The sequence below is a fragment of the Struthio camelus genome, chromosome 9 (genome assembly GCF_040807025.1).
Source record: "Struthio camelus isolate bStrCam1 chromosome 9, bStrCam1.hap1, whole genome shotgun sequence".
Lineage (NCBI taxonomy): Eukaryota > Metazoa > Chordata > Aves > Struthioniformes > Struthionidae > Struthio > Struthio camelus.
The window spans coordinates 26,992,480-27,011,180 of NC_090950.1; the positions used below are offsets into that span (position 1 = coordinate 26,992,480).

Below are 18,701 nucleotides of genomic sequence, written 5' to 3' on the forward strand. Positions count from 1 at the left end.
ATAGTGGTATTGGTGGTAGTTTTGGGTTGGTTTGTTTGTTTAAAGAGGGAGAACAGATGCTCATTTATCATGGAGGTTTTCAAGTTTCTGTCTTCGTTTTACTTCCCAACGTGACTTTGTTGAGAACTTTCAGGAACAAAAATATTGGCATTAAAAGGAGCATAATATAAAACTTCCTGAATCTGATTGCAAAGAAAGAAAAATTCGTATTTCACGTAGCTTCCTCAATTTATAGCAAGGGTGAGACTTTCAAAAGCACCTAAGCAGCAAAAGTGTGTAAGTATTGCACTGAAACACAGTAAGATTTGTGTTCATAAATCATTCGGTGTTTCTGAAGGTGCCACCAGAAGAAGAAAAAAGAAGGAAAAAAAGGAGGAAGGATAGGACGTGGTCATATAGCACTTTAATCAGTTATAAAACAAATCAAATGGAGCCTGTTCTACTTTCAGAGATGTTTGTGGACAAAAATCTATTGGTTAGAAGAATTGCTTCCGTTTTACACAAGTTTTCCTGAGCGCAGATTTTAGGATCACTGAAGTTTCTTAGAAATTAAATTAGATAGCCACGATCATAATCAAGCATGTTGCCTGTAGGTTTCCAAGCAGGGTAATTCGGGCAGGATGTCTCTACCAACTTACCTCCTTTCTGTCCTAGAAATCCTCTCAGACAGAACGGACTCAGGTCATTTTCCTGGGCTCGACACGGAGATAACTGACAACAGTGTTCACTCAAGTCAGCTGGAGCAGGAGGGGTTTCTTAACTATCTAGTCAGACCTTGCCCAAAATCACACTGCCTACCAAAAAGCTGTCATTATCAGCAAATTTAACTCATTTTCAGTGTGGAATCACTGAACATATGACCTGCAGGTCCACATCTCACGCAGGTGAAGTTTAGAGTATGAGCTAAGTCCCATTTTAGCAGTGAGTTTGCAAAATACCAGACATCTCATGAATATATTACTTTAAATAACCTTCCTATTCAATAGCAAGCATTCATCCGATCTTAGTTCCAGTTTTGATACACTGCAAGGACAGAATTGGTTTCAAAGTGTTCCTTTATTGCCAAGGAAGAGAAGCAGATACATGTTGAAATCAAAGCATACGATGCAGTTTGTTTCAAAATTGCGAATCTATCAGAAGCAGACCGTGCTCCGAGAGAAATATCAGGTCCGCTCTGTGTGATTTATGTAGGGCTAAACCTGGGGAGCTCTGAACGGGGTTCTCTATTTGTCACTGTGACCATGCAGGCTGGCATCTTAAAAGCAGAGCTCACTGAAAACAGAGCACTCCTCTGCAAAAAGTGACACTGACATTCAATCTAGGTTTATTTTCTGCAGGGCGAGGGGAGGGAGGAAAGGGCTGGTCGGCCTCCCGAAGCAAGGGTGGTTCATATGAGTGCTCTGTGCAGCCATCCTCATGGAGGTCGGGGCAGGCAGCTCGGCTGTTGCACACGCTTTTTGGCAACAGCAGCTGCAAACTCTGGACTAGCCACAGCACATGCTAGCACTTGCCAGCCGAGCGTTTCAGAAGGGACATGCGGGAAACCTGGGATTGTGGTGGCAGTGATGGTTAAAAAAAAAAAATTGTAGGAAATCAGACTTTATAATTTCGTAGAACTGCAGCTCAGGTTTTAATAAAACAACAAGGGTGGTATGTTACTGAAGTGTTAACAGTGCTTTGGGTGATCAGCACTGGAAAGAGCATAAACGGAAAGAACGCGTTTCATCTTTTGTGTCAGCAAAATTTAAAATGTGGATGAAAAATGTTGCAAAGTTTGAAATTTCAAAACCTAGGTACAGCTGGATGGTTTTGTATGGTAAAGTTTGTTTTGGCAAGCTTTTCCAGGTTACATTTCATTCCTTCTTTAGGCTTTTAGGGCTTCCTAATTTTTTCCTTCAAAAAAGTAATTTATACTGCAACTGAAAAAAAAGCGTGATAGCGAAAAACATATTCCTTGTCTTATTCCAGATCCTCATGGACTTCATATCTTGCCACAGACAGCCGACTGGTCTTCTCTGCCTCCCCAGCAGTATTTACTGACTCTGGGCTTCAGAAACAAAGACGTTGGAAAATTCTTGGAAAAGATGTCAAGTAGAAAGCTGACAATCTTTTCAGGTACGCTGACTTGCTTAATAGCTCTGAGAGATCAGGGATTACCTCTGTTATCCTTGCTTTCTGAGCGAGGGGGCTAGGGGGTCTTCTTAGGACCCATTTGTCTATACCTCCAGCCCTCTTCATCAGTTTGTCTCTTCCCTGAGTTTACCCGTCACCTTGCTGTATCCTCTATACAACATGTACATAAACAAACACAACATACAGGTTTGTGGTTTCATTTCTTAGAATACAAAGCACCTTTTAGTCCTCTCACAAAAGAAGAATCAAGAAGACATTTGGAGACCATTGGGAAAAAGATCATGCCAATAATGGATTTTATCAGAAGCACCAAATTAACCGTGAGTACAGAATTTAATTAATGGTTTCTGGTGAACATAGCATTAGAAGTCCGTGCAAGTGTGAACGAGGTGTGCTTTTTTGTGGATAGTTCTTTCTGCACATTCTCCTTCTGTGTCAAGAAATGCTCAGCTAACTGCATAAGGAAATGGCCCAGGCTGGGTTCTAGATACTTTTGAAAAGTAGCACTAATTATTTAACAGGGTACCCAGTTTATTTCACATCACTTTGCCTGTGATTTTCTCAAACCTTTATGGCCTATTGCATTACATTCCTATCTCAAATAACCACCAAAACTGCTTGCTGTCTTTAAAACACATATCACAAAGTGCTCCATCAAGAGTTAATAATTGCTACTTGAAGCATTTCTAGTGATTTAGATCCTGATCCCTACATAGTGAGGTGTGTGAAATAACCTTCAAATCTGTTACAGCCTTATTGGAGGTATATTAGTTAATTCTACTCCATACTTTTTGCAATAATGTACACAGCTTTTTAGCACCATGGCTTTTGATTAGCACAAAAGGTCAAAAATCAAATTTGCATGTAGACTAGACTATTTTAATACAATTCTTAAATTATTCTCCAGAAAATAAGTGGAAGAAGCCTCTCCTCCCCAGACTGTAAATGCTAATGTTAACGCTTTTTTCCCTAGCAATAACAGTTTCTTAGTTTGCGGTGTGTTGAAAGAACCAGAGCCATTTCCTCATCAGGGGTGTCTTAGCAAATCACAGGATTTATATTCTTAGGTTTTGATAGCAGATAGGAGGTTGACAAAAACTGCTACTTAGCAACCCCTAGCCAGGAAGAAACATTAGCTAGGTATGTGGAGAAGCAACGTCGTCTTCACCCTCAGAGAGCAGCCGTTGTGACAACAGTAAGTGTTTGATCCCACACGCTTAGTGGGAGGTAAAGGTGCCCAGCGCTTTGCCAAAACGGGCACTCCTAAAGCATTTGCTTCAGCGTGAAGCAGTCTGAGGGCAAGCATTGCCTAGGAGGCATATAGCTTCTGGTCTCCAGTCCTTTCTTGAAGCCACGTGCTGCCAGATGCTCCCTTAGGCTGACCAAAAGCTCATGGCATTGACGTGCAGGCAGATATAAGTGGCGTCTCCAGGAAAGTGAGATCTCTGTTATTGAGGTGTGCGCTGGGCTTCAAACATGGCAGGAGCTAGAAGGCTAAACAGGTGGTGGGCTGGATACTGGATACAGAATAACCCCCCAGTCCTCCTGAAAGCCATGGTAAAGAGCCAGTTATATATATATTTTTGGACCCCACAATTCCCTCTTTTGCTGTAATATAGAGATTTTTAGAGGTGAAATTTAACTGCTGCACTTGTTTCAGTCTCTGAATAGTAGTAGGAAGAGAAACATTTTGAAATTTCCGTTTTTTCTTTTGAAATTTGAAATATTTTTTTGTTTTCGCATAACTATCTTATTCTGGAAATGAATTTGGAGGAACAGGATCACGTGGTTCAAACAATGATGGATGATACCTAGTATCCAGAGTGTGGGGGGAAGGGAACAAACTGATCGTGCAGAAGATGAGATCAGAGCGGTACGTTAGGATTACTCAAACCTGTCTCCACTGGCTGCATGAATTTACACTGCTTCTATGCAGTAATATTTTCTACCAGCTCTAGACCTCACCTTGTGCATTTAGATATTTTTGCTGAAATAGAAAAGAGCTCCCAAGAATGCAAGGTGAAATGCCAGCTTCGCTGATGTCAGCATCAAACTTGCGTTTTTTTCGGGGAGGTCAGCATGGCCTCCACACTGTTTAGACAAGGTCTACCCAAGTGGCACCTCCAGGAGCAGCAAGACCTGGGTGAAAACAGGCCTGAATTGCATTCCTACTGACTTTCAACCGGTCACCGTGGGGTCACCATGGGAATTTTGGTCATGAAGAGAAAAATCCCAAGATGCAAATAATTATCACTGAGTTAGAACAAAACAGCTGCCAATCCTGCAGACAAGAGCCAAGAGTCATGCACCCATTATTGCTGGAGACATACTCACTTTTCTTTCAGTTTTTATGGCATTGAATGATCCATACAAGACAGAACTTCTGACCCAAAGAGCAAGTGACAGAGTGAATTATTCGTGATAATACAGATAGGCACAGAGCCAGAACTGCTCTGCTACTGGTGATTAAAGCCTTTTTATGGGCCTGGCGGAGATTTGGCCACTTTTGCTTTCTTGAACATACTCCAAAATTCTCTTCAAGCTAGAAATAAGATTCCACCTGTTATCTGTTAAGTACAAACTAAAGTAAATACTTCTGCAAGAGAAAGTTGTTGTATAGGTCACTCCTCTTCAGATACAGACACTAGGTTTACAGCTTCCTTTAAGAAGATAAGGGAATATATTTATTTTTAATAAGACAAACATTCCTTTCTACCATCTTCTTCATTTGCAAGTGCAAACGTACAATCTAAAACACTTGTCCTAATCAGATTTTTCTGATGAAAACATCTCAGTGCTAAAGCAGAGCTTATTAAGCAATGGCAACACACTCAGTATAAGTCAATTCTGCCACCTCAGTTTCGCAACCATGTAATTTATGGTTAATCATAAAATTTATACACACCTGACCGTTGGTAAGACATGAAGTCAATGATTAAAAAAAAAATGCAGAGTATTTTTTATTGGGCTGCATTCTTCATAGAGGACTGCCACTCCTATTTAAATCAAAGAGATATTTTTGTATCGTAAAATAAGAGCCACATGAATGAGGATATAACAGTCCTTCCACTAAAGCAGTATCAACTGCTGCTGATGGTAAAGTTCCATAAACCTGATCTGCCCACAAATACATACCATGACACAAAGGTTATCTTATTTGCCTTATCAAAAGAAAAAAAAAAGAAAAAAGAGGAAAAAGAGGAAAAATCAGTCAGACCTTAGCCATGCTACTCATATTCCAAGTAAGATTACCAGCACTGACAAGCGGTTACTCTGTCAAGTCTTTTCACTGGGGTACTATTTCTACCACTTTCTACACCTCAAGTTTGCCTTTCTCCTATGGCAGTCCCACGTCAATGGCATGTGACACTACTTAACAGGAGAAACAGTGGCCAGTGTGGGGCTTATTAAACAGTTTGTATTATAAAGGTGAACCAAACCTACCGTATGGTTCACAGCACACTGTGTACCTTTACAGATCCAATTGTTTCCCTATTTTTTTCAGTTCAGGGAAAGTGTTTACTGTATCCACATTTTAGCATACACATTTTCTGGAGAATACCAAGGGCATTAAAGAAACACGATGATGGATTTTTCTGCTTGTTATTGCAATACACTACTGAGCTGCTTGCAAGGCATAGCTTCATTCAGATTTTGAGCTGAAAAATAGCAGTAAAGGCTCAACAATAGTAAAGAAGAACTACTGGAGGGCATTCCAGACCTTTGAAAAGTGGTGCTCTTAAAGCCAACGGTTAAACACGCCACACGCGTTTCATGTGACAGATCCTGCTTTAAATCCAAGCTGACTCACTCTGTTTTTCTTTTTCCTTAGCATTCCTAGCACTCAGCAATTAAACTGCATTTGCAAACAGAAGTGGCGTAAGAATGACTCCTTTCTTGAGTACAGAGAAAAGCAAGAAGTGGGGATGCCATCCCAAAATTATCAATAAGACTGACGTATGCAGGAAGTTGCGGGGACACATATGATTGCACCCTTCTCTCAGGCTCTCCAGCTTCTTGTTGCAATGACCTGTCCCATCTTTGCTCTAGGGTTAGTGCTGGAGAGTTAGCGATGGTAGGCAAGTTCCATCTAGAACAGACTGATCTACCTTTTATAGATGTTCTTCCAGCCAAAGGACCAAGGAATGAAGATCCCCCAGGGCTGATCCTTAGGCATCAGGACCTTACTGCTGTGTCTCCTAGCAGGTCTTCAAAGAGGCCTCTGGGGATAAATCCCCATCTTTTCTAGTTTAAAGGGAATTAGGGAAAAAGGGAATAGTTTAGCAATAAGCTTTCTGGAGAAAGTTTTTTTCTTGGGAGGGCCCCCAGTTCAAGTGAGATTACCTGTTATGAATAAGGTCCTCAAAAGAAAGGTTATCAATTGTCCATTTTCACATTTTCCTTTTCTTTAAATTCCCCTTAGGAGACCAGACACTGATTATGGGGACCATCTACAAAGGAACAGCATTATAATTTCATCTCTTAATATATTACTGTGCTATTGCATTTCTAACTAACTGAGGTGCAAATTTGACTTTATACTGCATTTGTTGGTTAACTTGCTACCTGGTTTCTCAAACATATATCTCTTTTCACTATTAAATGAGCTAACTGTTTTCCACTGAAGTCTCCATTTAGGTTTGCTCTTTACTTAACTTTCACTGTACCCATCTGAGATGATTTCATCTTCATCTGATTTGTTGGCCACTTTATTATGTTTTTTACTGCAGCTTAGTAGGCTCTTGAATTCTGCTGTAGTTCATGTACTTCTCATCATGTGGTTCAGTTCCCCACGGAATATTTTTCTCCTGCCAGCAGCAGTTATTTACTCTCTCTTTCTGCATTTTTCATTGTCACTGAAACACCACCTCTGACAACGTTCAACCTCCTCTAATCCCTTTAAAAATAAACCGTTCTGTCAGTTATTTATTTATCTACTTCCAACCTACTATAAACTTAAATAGCGCTGCTATGTCCACAGAGTGCATGTTGGCACAGATGCCCAGTTTGTTCCCCTTAACTATGTGGCATGTTCTCATATTTTTCTGGAGAATCAAGCAGAGAATGAATTTTCTCTTTGCCTTTCCTTTCTTAATCATTGGAGAAGCCCCCAACAGACACAGCGCGATGAGAGAGGATTTTTACCTGCTTTCTTAGCTGATGACTTAATGTACTCTGTGCTTGCACAAAAAAAAAAAAAGTTTTGAGCAGCTTTCAAGAATAGCAGGGAAAAATCTTTGGCTGTATCTAAAATGTTGCATGACTATTTCATATTGGTAAGAGCTCTCTTTCTCTCATTAACTGATTGCTCCTCCTTATTTTAATGAACACAGATGTATCTGGGGACACAGCTCTCAAGCTTTCAAACACCTATGATTAGCTGGAGGAGGGGACCCATTTTGTTCCTTGCTCTTGTGCCATGCTAACTAGACTGTGTCAGACTTACAATTTCACATATCAGAGGTCACAGGATCTTTTTTTTTCCACAATGCTGGACTCTCATACCAGGTCAGGTCCTCAGAAAACAGCTTTTCATTTGATAAAAATAGTTGGTAAAAAGGTTGTCTTGGTCTCCCCTCTTAAGAGCTGGTTCAACAGGGTGTAGGACCAGAAGGGCTCTCCTGGCTCCTCAAGTCATATCACCTCTTAGTGTACACCCTTATGTCATATAACATCCCGTTCATAAACAGAGAAAAATTGACCCTAGAACTGGCTGGGCTTTCTGTCATTTCTACTTTTGCTGAAACATTTCAGATGCTCAGCCTGAATTATAAGAAACAGAATTGCCAGCCTCGTCTTATTTGTACCTATTTATACACAGTGATGCTTCTGTTATCATCGCCTTTTATCTCTCTCCTTCTCTTTTCAATTGCTTGTTCTTTTTGGAATTTAGCCCTTAGTATATTTTTATTGAGAAGACTAATAAGCTCTTGGCATTTTCGTTAATAGACTAATCAAATCACAATTCTCTCAAAAGAGGTAGTCTTCCACCATGCTGGCATCTCTGCTCCGTATTGCTTTGGTTTAAATTAACCTCTCCAAACACAGCTGACTGGAAGGATATGCAATATTGCAAAGAACTGCTTCCCATAGCTTTGCCTGTCTATGCAAGTGCATGGGGTCTTTCCTTCAGCTTATGAAAATACCAGTTCATTGGCTCAGGTCTTTCTCCTTTGGTTGTTTTCACGTCTGGACCTCCCAGATTATACCTGAATTCCTGCTTTTGGTCCTCAGAGCAGAGCCTTTTATTTTGTGCTATTAAAATGGGTAAAATTAGCTATACCATGATTATTTGCATTTTTTAGTGTTAAAAGAAAACTAATTTTCTTTTTCATGATGATTCCTACAAGAGGTATGGAAAGTAGAACAGCATTATTATCAAATTCTTATATTAAATATATGAATTATTTTGATTGTCATTTTGACAACAATTTCCATAAATACTTGATGATATTTTTCTCGTGCAAATTTTTGAGAAATCAGAAAAGCTTAAGGTCAAGATCTTCGTAAAGAAACGTCCATTTTAAAAATAGGACACACCTTACTGAAAAATAAATTTCATTCAAAACTTTCCATCCACACTGTTCAATGTATGATTGGATTTAGAATCATTTACCTAGGAACCAAAACGGATGTAAATTGCAGCATCAGCTTGCCACTATATGTAACTGCCAGAACAAAGGTCTGCTAAAATTATTGGAAGCGGTTTTGAAAATCTATGCCAATATTTTGAATTTCAGGCACTTAAATACATTCAAAACCTTGATTAAATGAATGGAAATTTCACTCAGAAGGGTTGAACATTCGGATACACAATGGCTGCATCTCTTTGAGAATCTAGGCCAAATTTCTTTTGAAAATCTCAGTAGGGTGCTTATTTGCATTTTTGGCATCAGAATACTTTTGAAAATACAGTACTAAGGCTGCCATCCATCAGACACTTCAGCAGGTGCTGAGATTTTATGCAAGCACTTGGCCAAGCTTCTGTATTCACATGCTTAAAATTAACCGTGTGCCTGGCTGCCTGGAGGATCAGAGAGCACCTCTGCAAGTGTTAGTACACCAGGGTTATGTATCTGAATATTATGGGTTTCCTGAGTCTGCAAACAAACCATAGGTTTACACATTGCACAGTAGCCTTAAACTCTTCACTGAAACTGTAAAAGCAATCCACAAAAGTCAGATAATATTTAACAGAAAGGATTATGGAAAAGCCATTTCCAAATGAAAACATTGCATTCATGCTTGTTATCTGCTGTCTCTCCTTCATATATATTATAACCGTGTATTTATTTTTCTAGTACTACTAGAGAGATTGTGTAAAGAAAGCCTTTTTTTCCTCTTTAAAATTGTCAGAAGCACTATCTTAAAGGTGCTGGATGCCATATTGCTTATAGCATTACCAGCACAAATATATTTGATGATAAGCCTCAAGGCATAAGACTCAAAGGATAAGTGTGCTTTCTGTGACTCTCTTCTAACCTGTCTGCTTTTGCTGAGAGAACAGGATAATTTCTGTGCATGTTCGCACGTGATAGAGAAGTTACAGTACGCCAGCCTCCTTGGTTACTTGCAGCAAGTCACAGAAGAGTCCCAAGTGATTAATCAAGCGATGGCTGAGCTAGCATCCATCCCCTACCTGCAGGACATCAGTCAGCAGGATGCTGAATTGGTAAGTATTTGTTTCTAATCCTTGTTCTGGCCTCCACAGGCAGGAAGCCAAGGAGGGAAGGTTTGGAGCAGAATGTCACACTGTTATTTGCTCTGAAAGTCAGTTTTGAGCGAGTGGAGCGGGAATGTTTTTAAAATCCTGCTGCAGTGCCTTGTCTGAGGAGGTGCTCATCACCTGCAAGGATAACTTTCATAGAACCAGCATGACTCATCTGTATGCATATTTTTAAAACCTCTTCTTTTCCCTCAAACCTCCCCAAATCAGTCTGGGAAAATGATTGCAATTATTCAGATCGTGCTACTTTGAGATACCTGACATCACAAGCCACCTGCAGCAAAAGAGGCAGACTCTCATAGTTAAAAGCAGAGGAGTGGGGAGTAAGGAGAGAAAAGATTTTCATTCCTGGCTCCATCTACAGCTTGCTCCCTGTCTCTGAGTAAATCCTTATTAACCTTAAGCACCTTCTGTGCTTTTGCTTTTCCTTCATAAAATTAGGACAGTGATATTAGCAGGGTTGTTGCGAGGCTGAAGTCATTAATATCTTGATAATATATGGATAACCTGCAGTAGAAAGTGATGTAAGTGTAAGGTTGTTCTTCCATGAGACTGTTGGGTTTTCTGATGTGGGAGGGAAGGAGCTCAAGTACATGCTAATTTTAAAGGTTTCACACCAACAAAAAAAATTCCTCCACAGCCCCTTCATTTATATGCAGTCCCATTTTGATGATCCAATTACAGTTCACTAAAAACTCTTGTTTTCCCCAAGCCAGTTCCTTGACATTTGTTTGCAGTCCTGCAAAGCTTCTGAGCTCTGCAGAATTACAGCTTCACGGGGGCTTGCTCTGGGGAAGAGAGGCAGCGGCCTGCAACTGCAGGAGGTAGTCACCAGACTTTGAAGTCTCAGCCAAGATAAGAGGAAACCACATTGCAAAGAAACTGTTATTAAAAGACGTTCTGCTTTTGATGCAAGTCTTCCGCAATTAAACTTCAGCAGTCCCACATTTCAGGGCTGACTGAAGGGTCTTGAGTTATTGGTACATGTTTCAGTTAGAGGTTTTCTCCAGGGTACAATATTTTCAGTGCATCGCAGCTTAGGCATGGGCTATTACACTATTGCCTGTATCTTGTCATGTAGTAATCACAAGCCTGACCTCCCCAGAAACCTTTTCGGGAGAAGGCTCTAGGCCACCTAATACAAAGGTCTTTAGTCTCTTAGGCGTAGGATTTGGCAGAATGAGGATCTGCTCTGGGATATTTCAGTGATAGATTGTAAATCTTTCAGTGGGGACATTCATGCACTGTTTATTGAGGCCAAGGTAAAAATGATTTTTAAAAGAAAAAGATGGGAAGTCTCTGCCAATTATTGTGTCCACCGCATTAACATGCATTAATTCCACATTCATTTATTTTCCCTTGTCTTTTCATCCTCCTGTAAACTGAATCTTTGGTCTGTGTGTGAAAATACAGGCTCGGATGCTTTGTAGCTGGAATATTTTAGCAAACTTCAGGCCGCATGGTGTTAAGGCACAATGCTGCCAGCAAGAGCTTCCAGAGCAGCTTTACTAGGGGGTGATTCACGGGCTTTAACTTTCTCCTCAGCACTAACCAGCACAGCACATGCTTCTTTTGATGCCACGCCGAGCTGCTTCCCCAACCATATTGCAATTGCGTCAAGCCCAGAACATGCCCATAGCTGGTTCTGCACGTCCAAGTCCTCTGGGGAGCAAGCAAAAAAACCCCAGCTGTTCGGCCTACCTGTCATCCTCCTCATTTCACTGGAATCCAGGCAGGAAAAACCATTTGCCCAACAGGGCTGTACTGGCGTGATTCACCGCACCCTAATGAACATTGCAGCGGCGGCTTCCCCCGTGTCCGTGGGGAAGGGAATCACTGCACAAGAGCCAATTCCACTTGTTTCTCACTCTTCAGTAACATTTTTAAGAATATCTAAATAGTTTAGAAGGTATTTTTCCATGAAGGAAGTAGAGCTGGCCAAATTTTAATCTCCCTTGAACCAATATAAATTTAAAGTAATTCCTCTGAGGTCATTCTGAATTTAAATTGGTAAAACTGAGATAAGACTTTATGACCGTGCAAGCCAGCTAAATTGTCTGGTTAGAAAATGCTAAAGATGCCAGATGTTTATTATTACATACGGTATAAGTTGTATAAAGTTTAAAATACATTGAATTTATAACAGTGCAATTTGCACTGATACAGCACGGATCCCAAAGTCATTTCAGTTATAAACTCTTCTCTGTAAATGTCTTCCTGCAAGTAAATAAGCAGAGTCCTAATCTATGGCGAGGAGAATCTCAACTGAGGGCTTTTTAGGTTAGTATTTATTCATAGATCCTGGGAGAATAAAGATTTCAGTTAGTCTGAATAGCTGAATATAAGCGGTGGGGAAAACCCTCAGCAAAATCTCTCCAAGCTTTATGAGTGTCATGTCACCATGTTTGTACACCATAAAATCAAGCTGAAAGATTGTTAAAAAACAGAAATCTACTCCAGTTTAAAACTGAACGAGGACAAGACAAAAAAAAAAGTAGCATTTTTCTTTGGAGAGGATTTTTCAGAAAAGATCAGCTTTAGGAGAATTATTGTGTTTTGCTAACTGTCCTGCTCCTGAGCATTCACATTTTCTCTGCCAGTAAAGCTGGTCAAAAATAGTGATTAAAATTAAAAATTAAGCAAAACACACACTGGACACTTTGCACTACAACATACCAGTTTCAGTAAAACTTTAACTGGAAAGTTTTCTTCTGTTCTAACTTTTTGCCCGGAGCAGTGAAATCACCGCACTGGCCTTCGGGGGTGACAGACGGACGTCCCAGTCCTGGCTCCTGCTTCTCTGAAAAGCTCCAAACTGCTCCAAAAAAAGGGACCGAGAAACACTCCCCTTCCCCTGACCAGGTCCTGCTCTGGCTGGTTTAAAGCAGGATTTGTGCTTTGCCCTTCTGCCCTTAATACCCTTAATCTCTGGGCTGCGTCTGTTCTGGATTCATAGGAGATTATCTGTCGTAAATATAGTTTGATGGAAAATTTCTGACAGGTTCTTGACTCCTTTAAAGTCAGTGGCAGAAATTTGGGTTTTGTTTCTTACGAGTGCTGATGTATAAGACTTCAAAACAAATGTTTTCATCAAATGTTTGGACCAATGAGATTTACTTCAGTGGTGGCACACGCACAGTGAACGCAAGCTGAACCGACTGTAGCAAACTTATTCAGAGATTCAAAAGAATATTCATGCATCCTTTACCCGGTGTCGGGACGTAGAGGAGGAATTTTAACTTGAAAACCTGAACGTGAAGATAAAATTAAGAAAATACAGACCTGCTCCTTAAATCACAAAGCAACATTTTTGTGCCTTGCTCAGATTAGCCTAAACACTGATATTTTGTTTCTTCGCCTTGTGTACTCATATCAGACTGCTGCTGCGGCCCCATCTAGGTACAGGAGGGAGAGCAACGGACGATGTCGATGTGCATGCTTGAGCTCATACTAGCCAGTCTATCCAGATTCATAAGGACTAACAAATTTGGGAAGAGATACCAAAACCGATTCTCTGGGTTCACTTTTAACCGGCTAAACCTTGCAGAAGAGACTTAACACAGCATAATACAGTATCACATGTATTAAATACAAATTCCTCCCAGTTTCTTGCTGCTATAAGCTGCTGCCAAGCCGGGCGCCCCTCGGGAGCGGGCAAACTGGCTCCAACCCATGTCTCCGTGTTACTGAATTAAGAGCAACTGAAACAGCATTTAGTGTTTGGGAAGCACGCCGACGTGAGGCAATACTGCCGCTAACCTGAACGTTAGCCCTTTCCCTCTAGCACTAAGTACTGATTAGCATGTATTTTTCTACAGCTTCTTTTTATAGTTTGCACTAGAAATTGTCAGCCTTGTTTTTATGCTCTGTTATGCTGAATGATGGGAGGGAGGGGGCTCTTGTCAAAGAAAAGGATAGTAAAAGGAGGGAAAATGAGCTAGATACTTTCAGCTACAGTAAAAGCTTCTCGGCGTTAGTGTTGTCCTCTTGTGAGGTTTTACACGCTGCCTTAAATTATGACACATTAGCCTTGGGAGAAAATACTAAAAAGCATTCATGTACTACACAGAACATCCCAGAGAGCTAAATAATGAAATATGGACCCTTTATTCTTTACAACCCAAGTCTTCCTTTGCTAAATATGAGCATTTACTGCATTAAAACCTATAGGCTTAAATACAAATTTTCCAGAGGATTTTTTTTCCCATTGTTAAGTATTTTATAACCACCATAATACAGTGTAATGGCTGAAGCAAAGATGAGGTGGCGGTGCTCATTGTGTGAAAGATGAGTAATAAAATCATCAGCGTACAAATGATTTTTTAATTAGGTTTTAATCTGTGTATTTAGAGAAGTTATTTCTGTGTGAATTCCACACTGATAATTTTTATCTTGGTACCACAGCTGCAGTCGCTAATGGCAGATGCCATGGACACCCTTGAAGGAAGAAGAAGTGATAAAGAACGTGTGTGGAATAAAATTCAGAAGGTAAAACCTGCAGCTAAGGGCAGAAGAGTATATTGTTCCTTGGGGAATAAATGTCCCTCTGAGTCATATCTGTTCAAAAGGTAGAAAAGAAAGTAGGTGCCATTTTACACCTGACTATGTCTCGAACGCTGTGAGCGCTCAGGCACTTACCACAAATAAGTATTTATTTCTTTCTTTAACTCCTGTGGTTGATCTTTGTTCATGTTAATGGTCTCATACGGTTATCAAATGGGAAAACTGAATAGCTTAGTTTTGGCTAATACTTCTACTTCTCTTCCATCTTTGTCATAGGGGATAATGCACTAATTGCTGGTGTGGGAGGGGAAGTTGTTAGGGAATAAAATTCAGCCCAGCAAATTAAGTCCCTTCCTGGAGCTCAAATGAGGCTTTGGTGATGTGAAACGTAAAAGACATGTAAATGCCTTTCCGGAGACTCTGCACAGCAACCAGTCAGTTTAATTCTTAAAGGATTTGTGAAATGCAAGGAATCTTATGTTGGTTCTCCGTACAGACGAATTTGACCTGATGTAATGAATAAAATAGTCTTATTACATCCTAGCCTGACCTATCGTACTTTTTCCCAGAACCTTTCAAACCAAAGCACTTCACAACTCTGGGCGTTCAACACCACTGACACTCCGCCACTTCTAAGAAAAAGGATAGCAACACATCACCAGGAAGGGAAAATTTTGCTAAAGGCTCAAAGCATTGCTCTTACGCTAGCTCTTAGGGCTCTGTCAGAGCCCAGCCAGACACATGCTCACTCTGTATCGCAGCTCTGCTGGAAGACTGAGGAACAGAGGATTTGGATTTAAAACGTGATAGGACTTGAATTGGCACTCTTTGGCATTTGAGGCTTGCAGATAGACCTCGGGGAAATTTCTGAAAATCCAAACTCTGACTGCACTGAGTGAGCATAACCAGCATGAGTGGAAGGCAGACTGACCCTGCTGTACTGAAATAAAACAGGGCCCTGCTTATTCTGCGCAAGAAAGCCAGGGCCCCTGCAGACAGGTGAAAGACATTCTGGAATCGACGGGTTGAACGTCCCATGTTCTATCCGCCCCTGAGATTTACCGTGATCACTGCTGCCACCAGCGCGGGGCACTGCAAAACGCCCCTTGTTCAACCCTCAGTAACCCGGCCTGTTTGCCAGCTACTATTTTGCAATCTGAATCTACTTTTTAATCATTATTTTAAGCAGTATGACCTTTTCTAGATAAAGCAAATAGGACAGAGATGTCCGAAACAACTCGATTACAACAGCTGAGGGCCCAGGTACTTTAAGAATCAACAGTTACAAGCCATTTGAATTAAAGTTTTCAGAAGGCGATGTGTCTGCGATGGAGTCTAACTAGGTGTAGCGCCTTGTTTGGCTGTCAGATCAGTGGCTCATAATAAAGTTTTCAAAGTACAGAATGTTTTAGAAAGTGACTAAAACCTAAATGTCCAAAATAATCAGCAGATCTGGTTTCATCTTAGAATACTCATGAGGCAAAACAAGTGATAAGTATGCCTACCATTGGTGCATAGCCCCGGAAGATTTTCTAAATCTCTCACACCTGCCTACAGATTTTATGAGAATCTTTTGTAACACATCCACTACATATGCTATACAATCTTATATATTTATACAATTATATACATATTTCTTGCCACGCTTAATAAACTCCAATCGCAATAAAAATGCAAAGAGCCAGTGACATATTTACCAATATCCAACTCCCTATTCTTCTCTAACAGCTGTCTTCCCCAATTTCAGTGCATGGACTTATGTACCAGAGACAAATTTTTTCCAAAATTTGTATCGACAGTAAGGAATTTAATCCACTGTTAGGTGTTTAAATAGACTACCTGATTTCCAGACCTCTGAACAACCACAGCTCAGCAGAAGCTGCTGAGAGACGTGGCTGAAAAGCTAGACACAGTGAAGAGATATCTAAATATTTATTAACAGCTCACTGAAAATTTGTTGCTGGTACTAAAAGGATTCCCACATATTTCAGCAGACACTAGCTAATATGTCATTGTAATTTCAGTAAGATTGCAAAATATTGTCATTCAGTGTATTCATATGTATGTATGTATGTATGTATGTACGTTCTTTATATTTCTCTGGATACTTTTACTTTCAGTGTAATCCTGACTGAAATCAAGCTAACATTTAAAAATGGACTGACATCCCATATTATGGCACATGAATTTGTGCAAAATTCTATATTTAGGAATCAAATTTACTGAAGCCCTGAAAATCTACTCTGTGCCATTTTAAAATGTGGTGCTTCACAATTTCTTTGCATTCTGAACGTTTGCGTTTCATTCCTGACAGTTGAATAACTGTATTTGATATGAGGCTTCTTGTTCCAAGTGGAACTTTCTGTTTGTTTCATAATATAAAAATATATTTTTATGTTTTTTTCAGAATAAAGAAATGAAAAGCATCATCAAATACTTCTTTATTTTAGTTTTCTTCCAAAATTTAAATTTCAGCACACTCAGCATGTTCTCAGAGAAATTTTCTCTTTTAACAGAAGAGGAAGGAAAACATTCTGGGAGCTTTTTCACCAGCTCTAATTAAGAATGTTAGGCTAGGTTAGAGAACCCTAATAAGCAACCAAGAAAGACGATTAAGGCAGATGATGAAAAGCTGATGTGGCATGGATTACAGCGTGTAACTTATAGGTGCTGGAACGATTTAGAAAAGTTCAGAATTTCTCAGTTCATTCATTTGTGACACTGATTGTAGGACCCTGAAAAAGGGCCACCACACAGATCTAGCTACAAGGTAGTTATTTGTATTTTTTTGCTATTGAATTAATTTACATATATTGGAAAGTGAAAAAGAACATAAAGAGGTTTATGCAAGCGGCTATAAATGCAGAACTCCTGAAAAGCTGACAGCAACACTACCACCAATGAAGTTTGGCTTTTGCAGTAGAAACAGCTGTTGCGCCTGATGAAAGCACTCAAAAATTTTCTCTGATGCAGCAAAATTATAGCTGTGCCTATTTTCCAAATGGTTAAAGGATCTGTCAGAATTCCCATTATAAAACACTGTTTTCAGAGTTTTATTTTCTAAGTCAGCCATAAAAAATTCATTTGGGCTGCGGTCTGACATACAAGGGCACAAAGCCTGACATCCAAGCACTTCTCGTTTCATCAGAGTGGAGGGCTTGTCAAATTACTTTGAAATTAATCTGGGCAATTTTGAATTTACAGGAGTGACAAAGTAGTAATATATGTGTAGTTTCAAGTGTTTTGGGTGCTGCACCACTCATCCGGTACATTGACAAATTTATGTTTTTAAGTGAACTGATTTATCAAATCGGCTAATTATTTCTAGAAGTTTTAAATACAAAGAAAAGAAAAATGACCTAGGAGTTAGCTTGAGAGCAGTGAATGGCACTGCAAAGAAGATGCCTTTCTCAGCATTAACAGGATACAGACTTTCCAACCATAAGGCGGACTGACCTAGGAGAGCCTAGATTACCTTGGGAGACTATGAAAAAATCCACCTACAAAGGCTTTACGCATGAGTTAGATGGATATTCCTGAAATATGCCCCAGAGGCAGGACACGTGGGCTCTCAAAGCCCCTTTCATGTCTCTTTTCCAGGATTTTATGGGCATTTTTTCCTTCCTGCCCCCGTGGCTAAAATTAGAGCCCAGGCTGTTGAGCCTGTGCTTCACTGAGGCCCGTCACCAGCACTTCCAGCGAGATGGACGGGTTCGGAGGGACAAGTTGCTGTGCCCTTGTGCAGGTAGCCGCAAAGAGTTTAGCTCTCCCATCTGTACAAGCGGTTGTATATGTAGAACACACTCTACAACATTTAACTGCTCTCCGTGTAGTGATTCTACAGCAGGTGTCCTGCATGGACACCTGGATGTAAAGACCCTTCATTTAATTAAAGAAGGGACTGAGTCTCAGTTGACTTCCCTGGAAAAGAGGGACAAGTGCATTTATAAAATGTATTTTATCATCTCCTTTTTTCTTTTGATAGTTGCTAGAAAATCTCAAGTTAAATTTGCCCCTGTCCAGACTGCTGGGCTTACAGAGGATTTAAGGCACTATGCTAGAGTTTAGGAATTTGTTTTTAGTTACTGGCTCTGTCCAAATTGTGTCATGGGTTGAGTTGCAAAGGGACTTAAATATCACACCATCAGAATTCCTTAAGAACAGTCTTCTCTGAAGCCGCCAATAGGAATGGAAAGCCCACATAAAATAGTCAATAGGAAATGCTACAGGAAAGAGCAGAGATAAATCCCATTTTTAAAGAGGCTTAAGTCTTCACCAGTGGACAGAGGTAGAAATATATTTTTGCTTACCTCTCCTTAATGGATGATAAATTACGTCT

The 18,701-nt window shown here is 40.1% G+C and overlaps 1 protein-coding gene across 1 annotated transcript in view; it reads left to right on the top strand.

Moving 5' to 3' along the window:
* The window catches only part of SPATA16 (spermatogenesis associated 16), a 79,598-nt gene that overhangs the window by 51,248 nt on the left and 9,649 nt on the right, over positions 1 to 18,701 (top strand). Inside the window, exons 6-9 of the mRNA XM_009673800.2 lie at positions 1,969 to 2,115; positions 2,341 to 2,453; positions 9,641 to 9,805; positions 14,264 to 14,347. Of these exons, the coding sequence (XP_009672095.2) occupies positions 1,969 to 2,115; positions 2,341 to 2,453; positions 9,641 to 9,805; positions 14,264 to 14,347 (509 nt within the window). The remainder of the gene's footprint in view (positions 1 to 1,968; positions 2,116 to 2,340; positions 2,454 to 9,640; positions 9,806 to 14,263; positions 14,348 to 18,701) is intronic.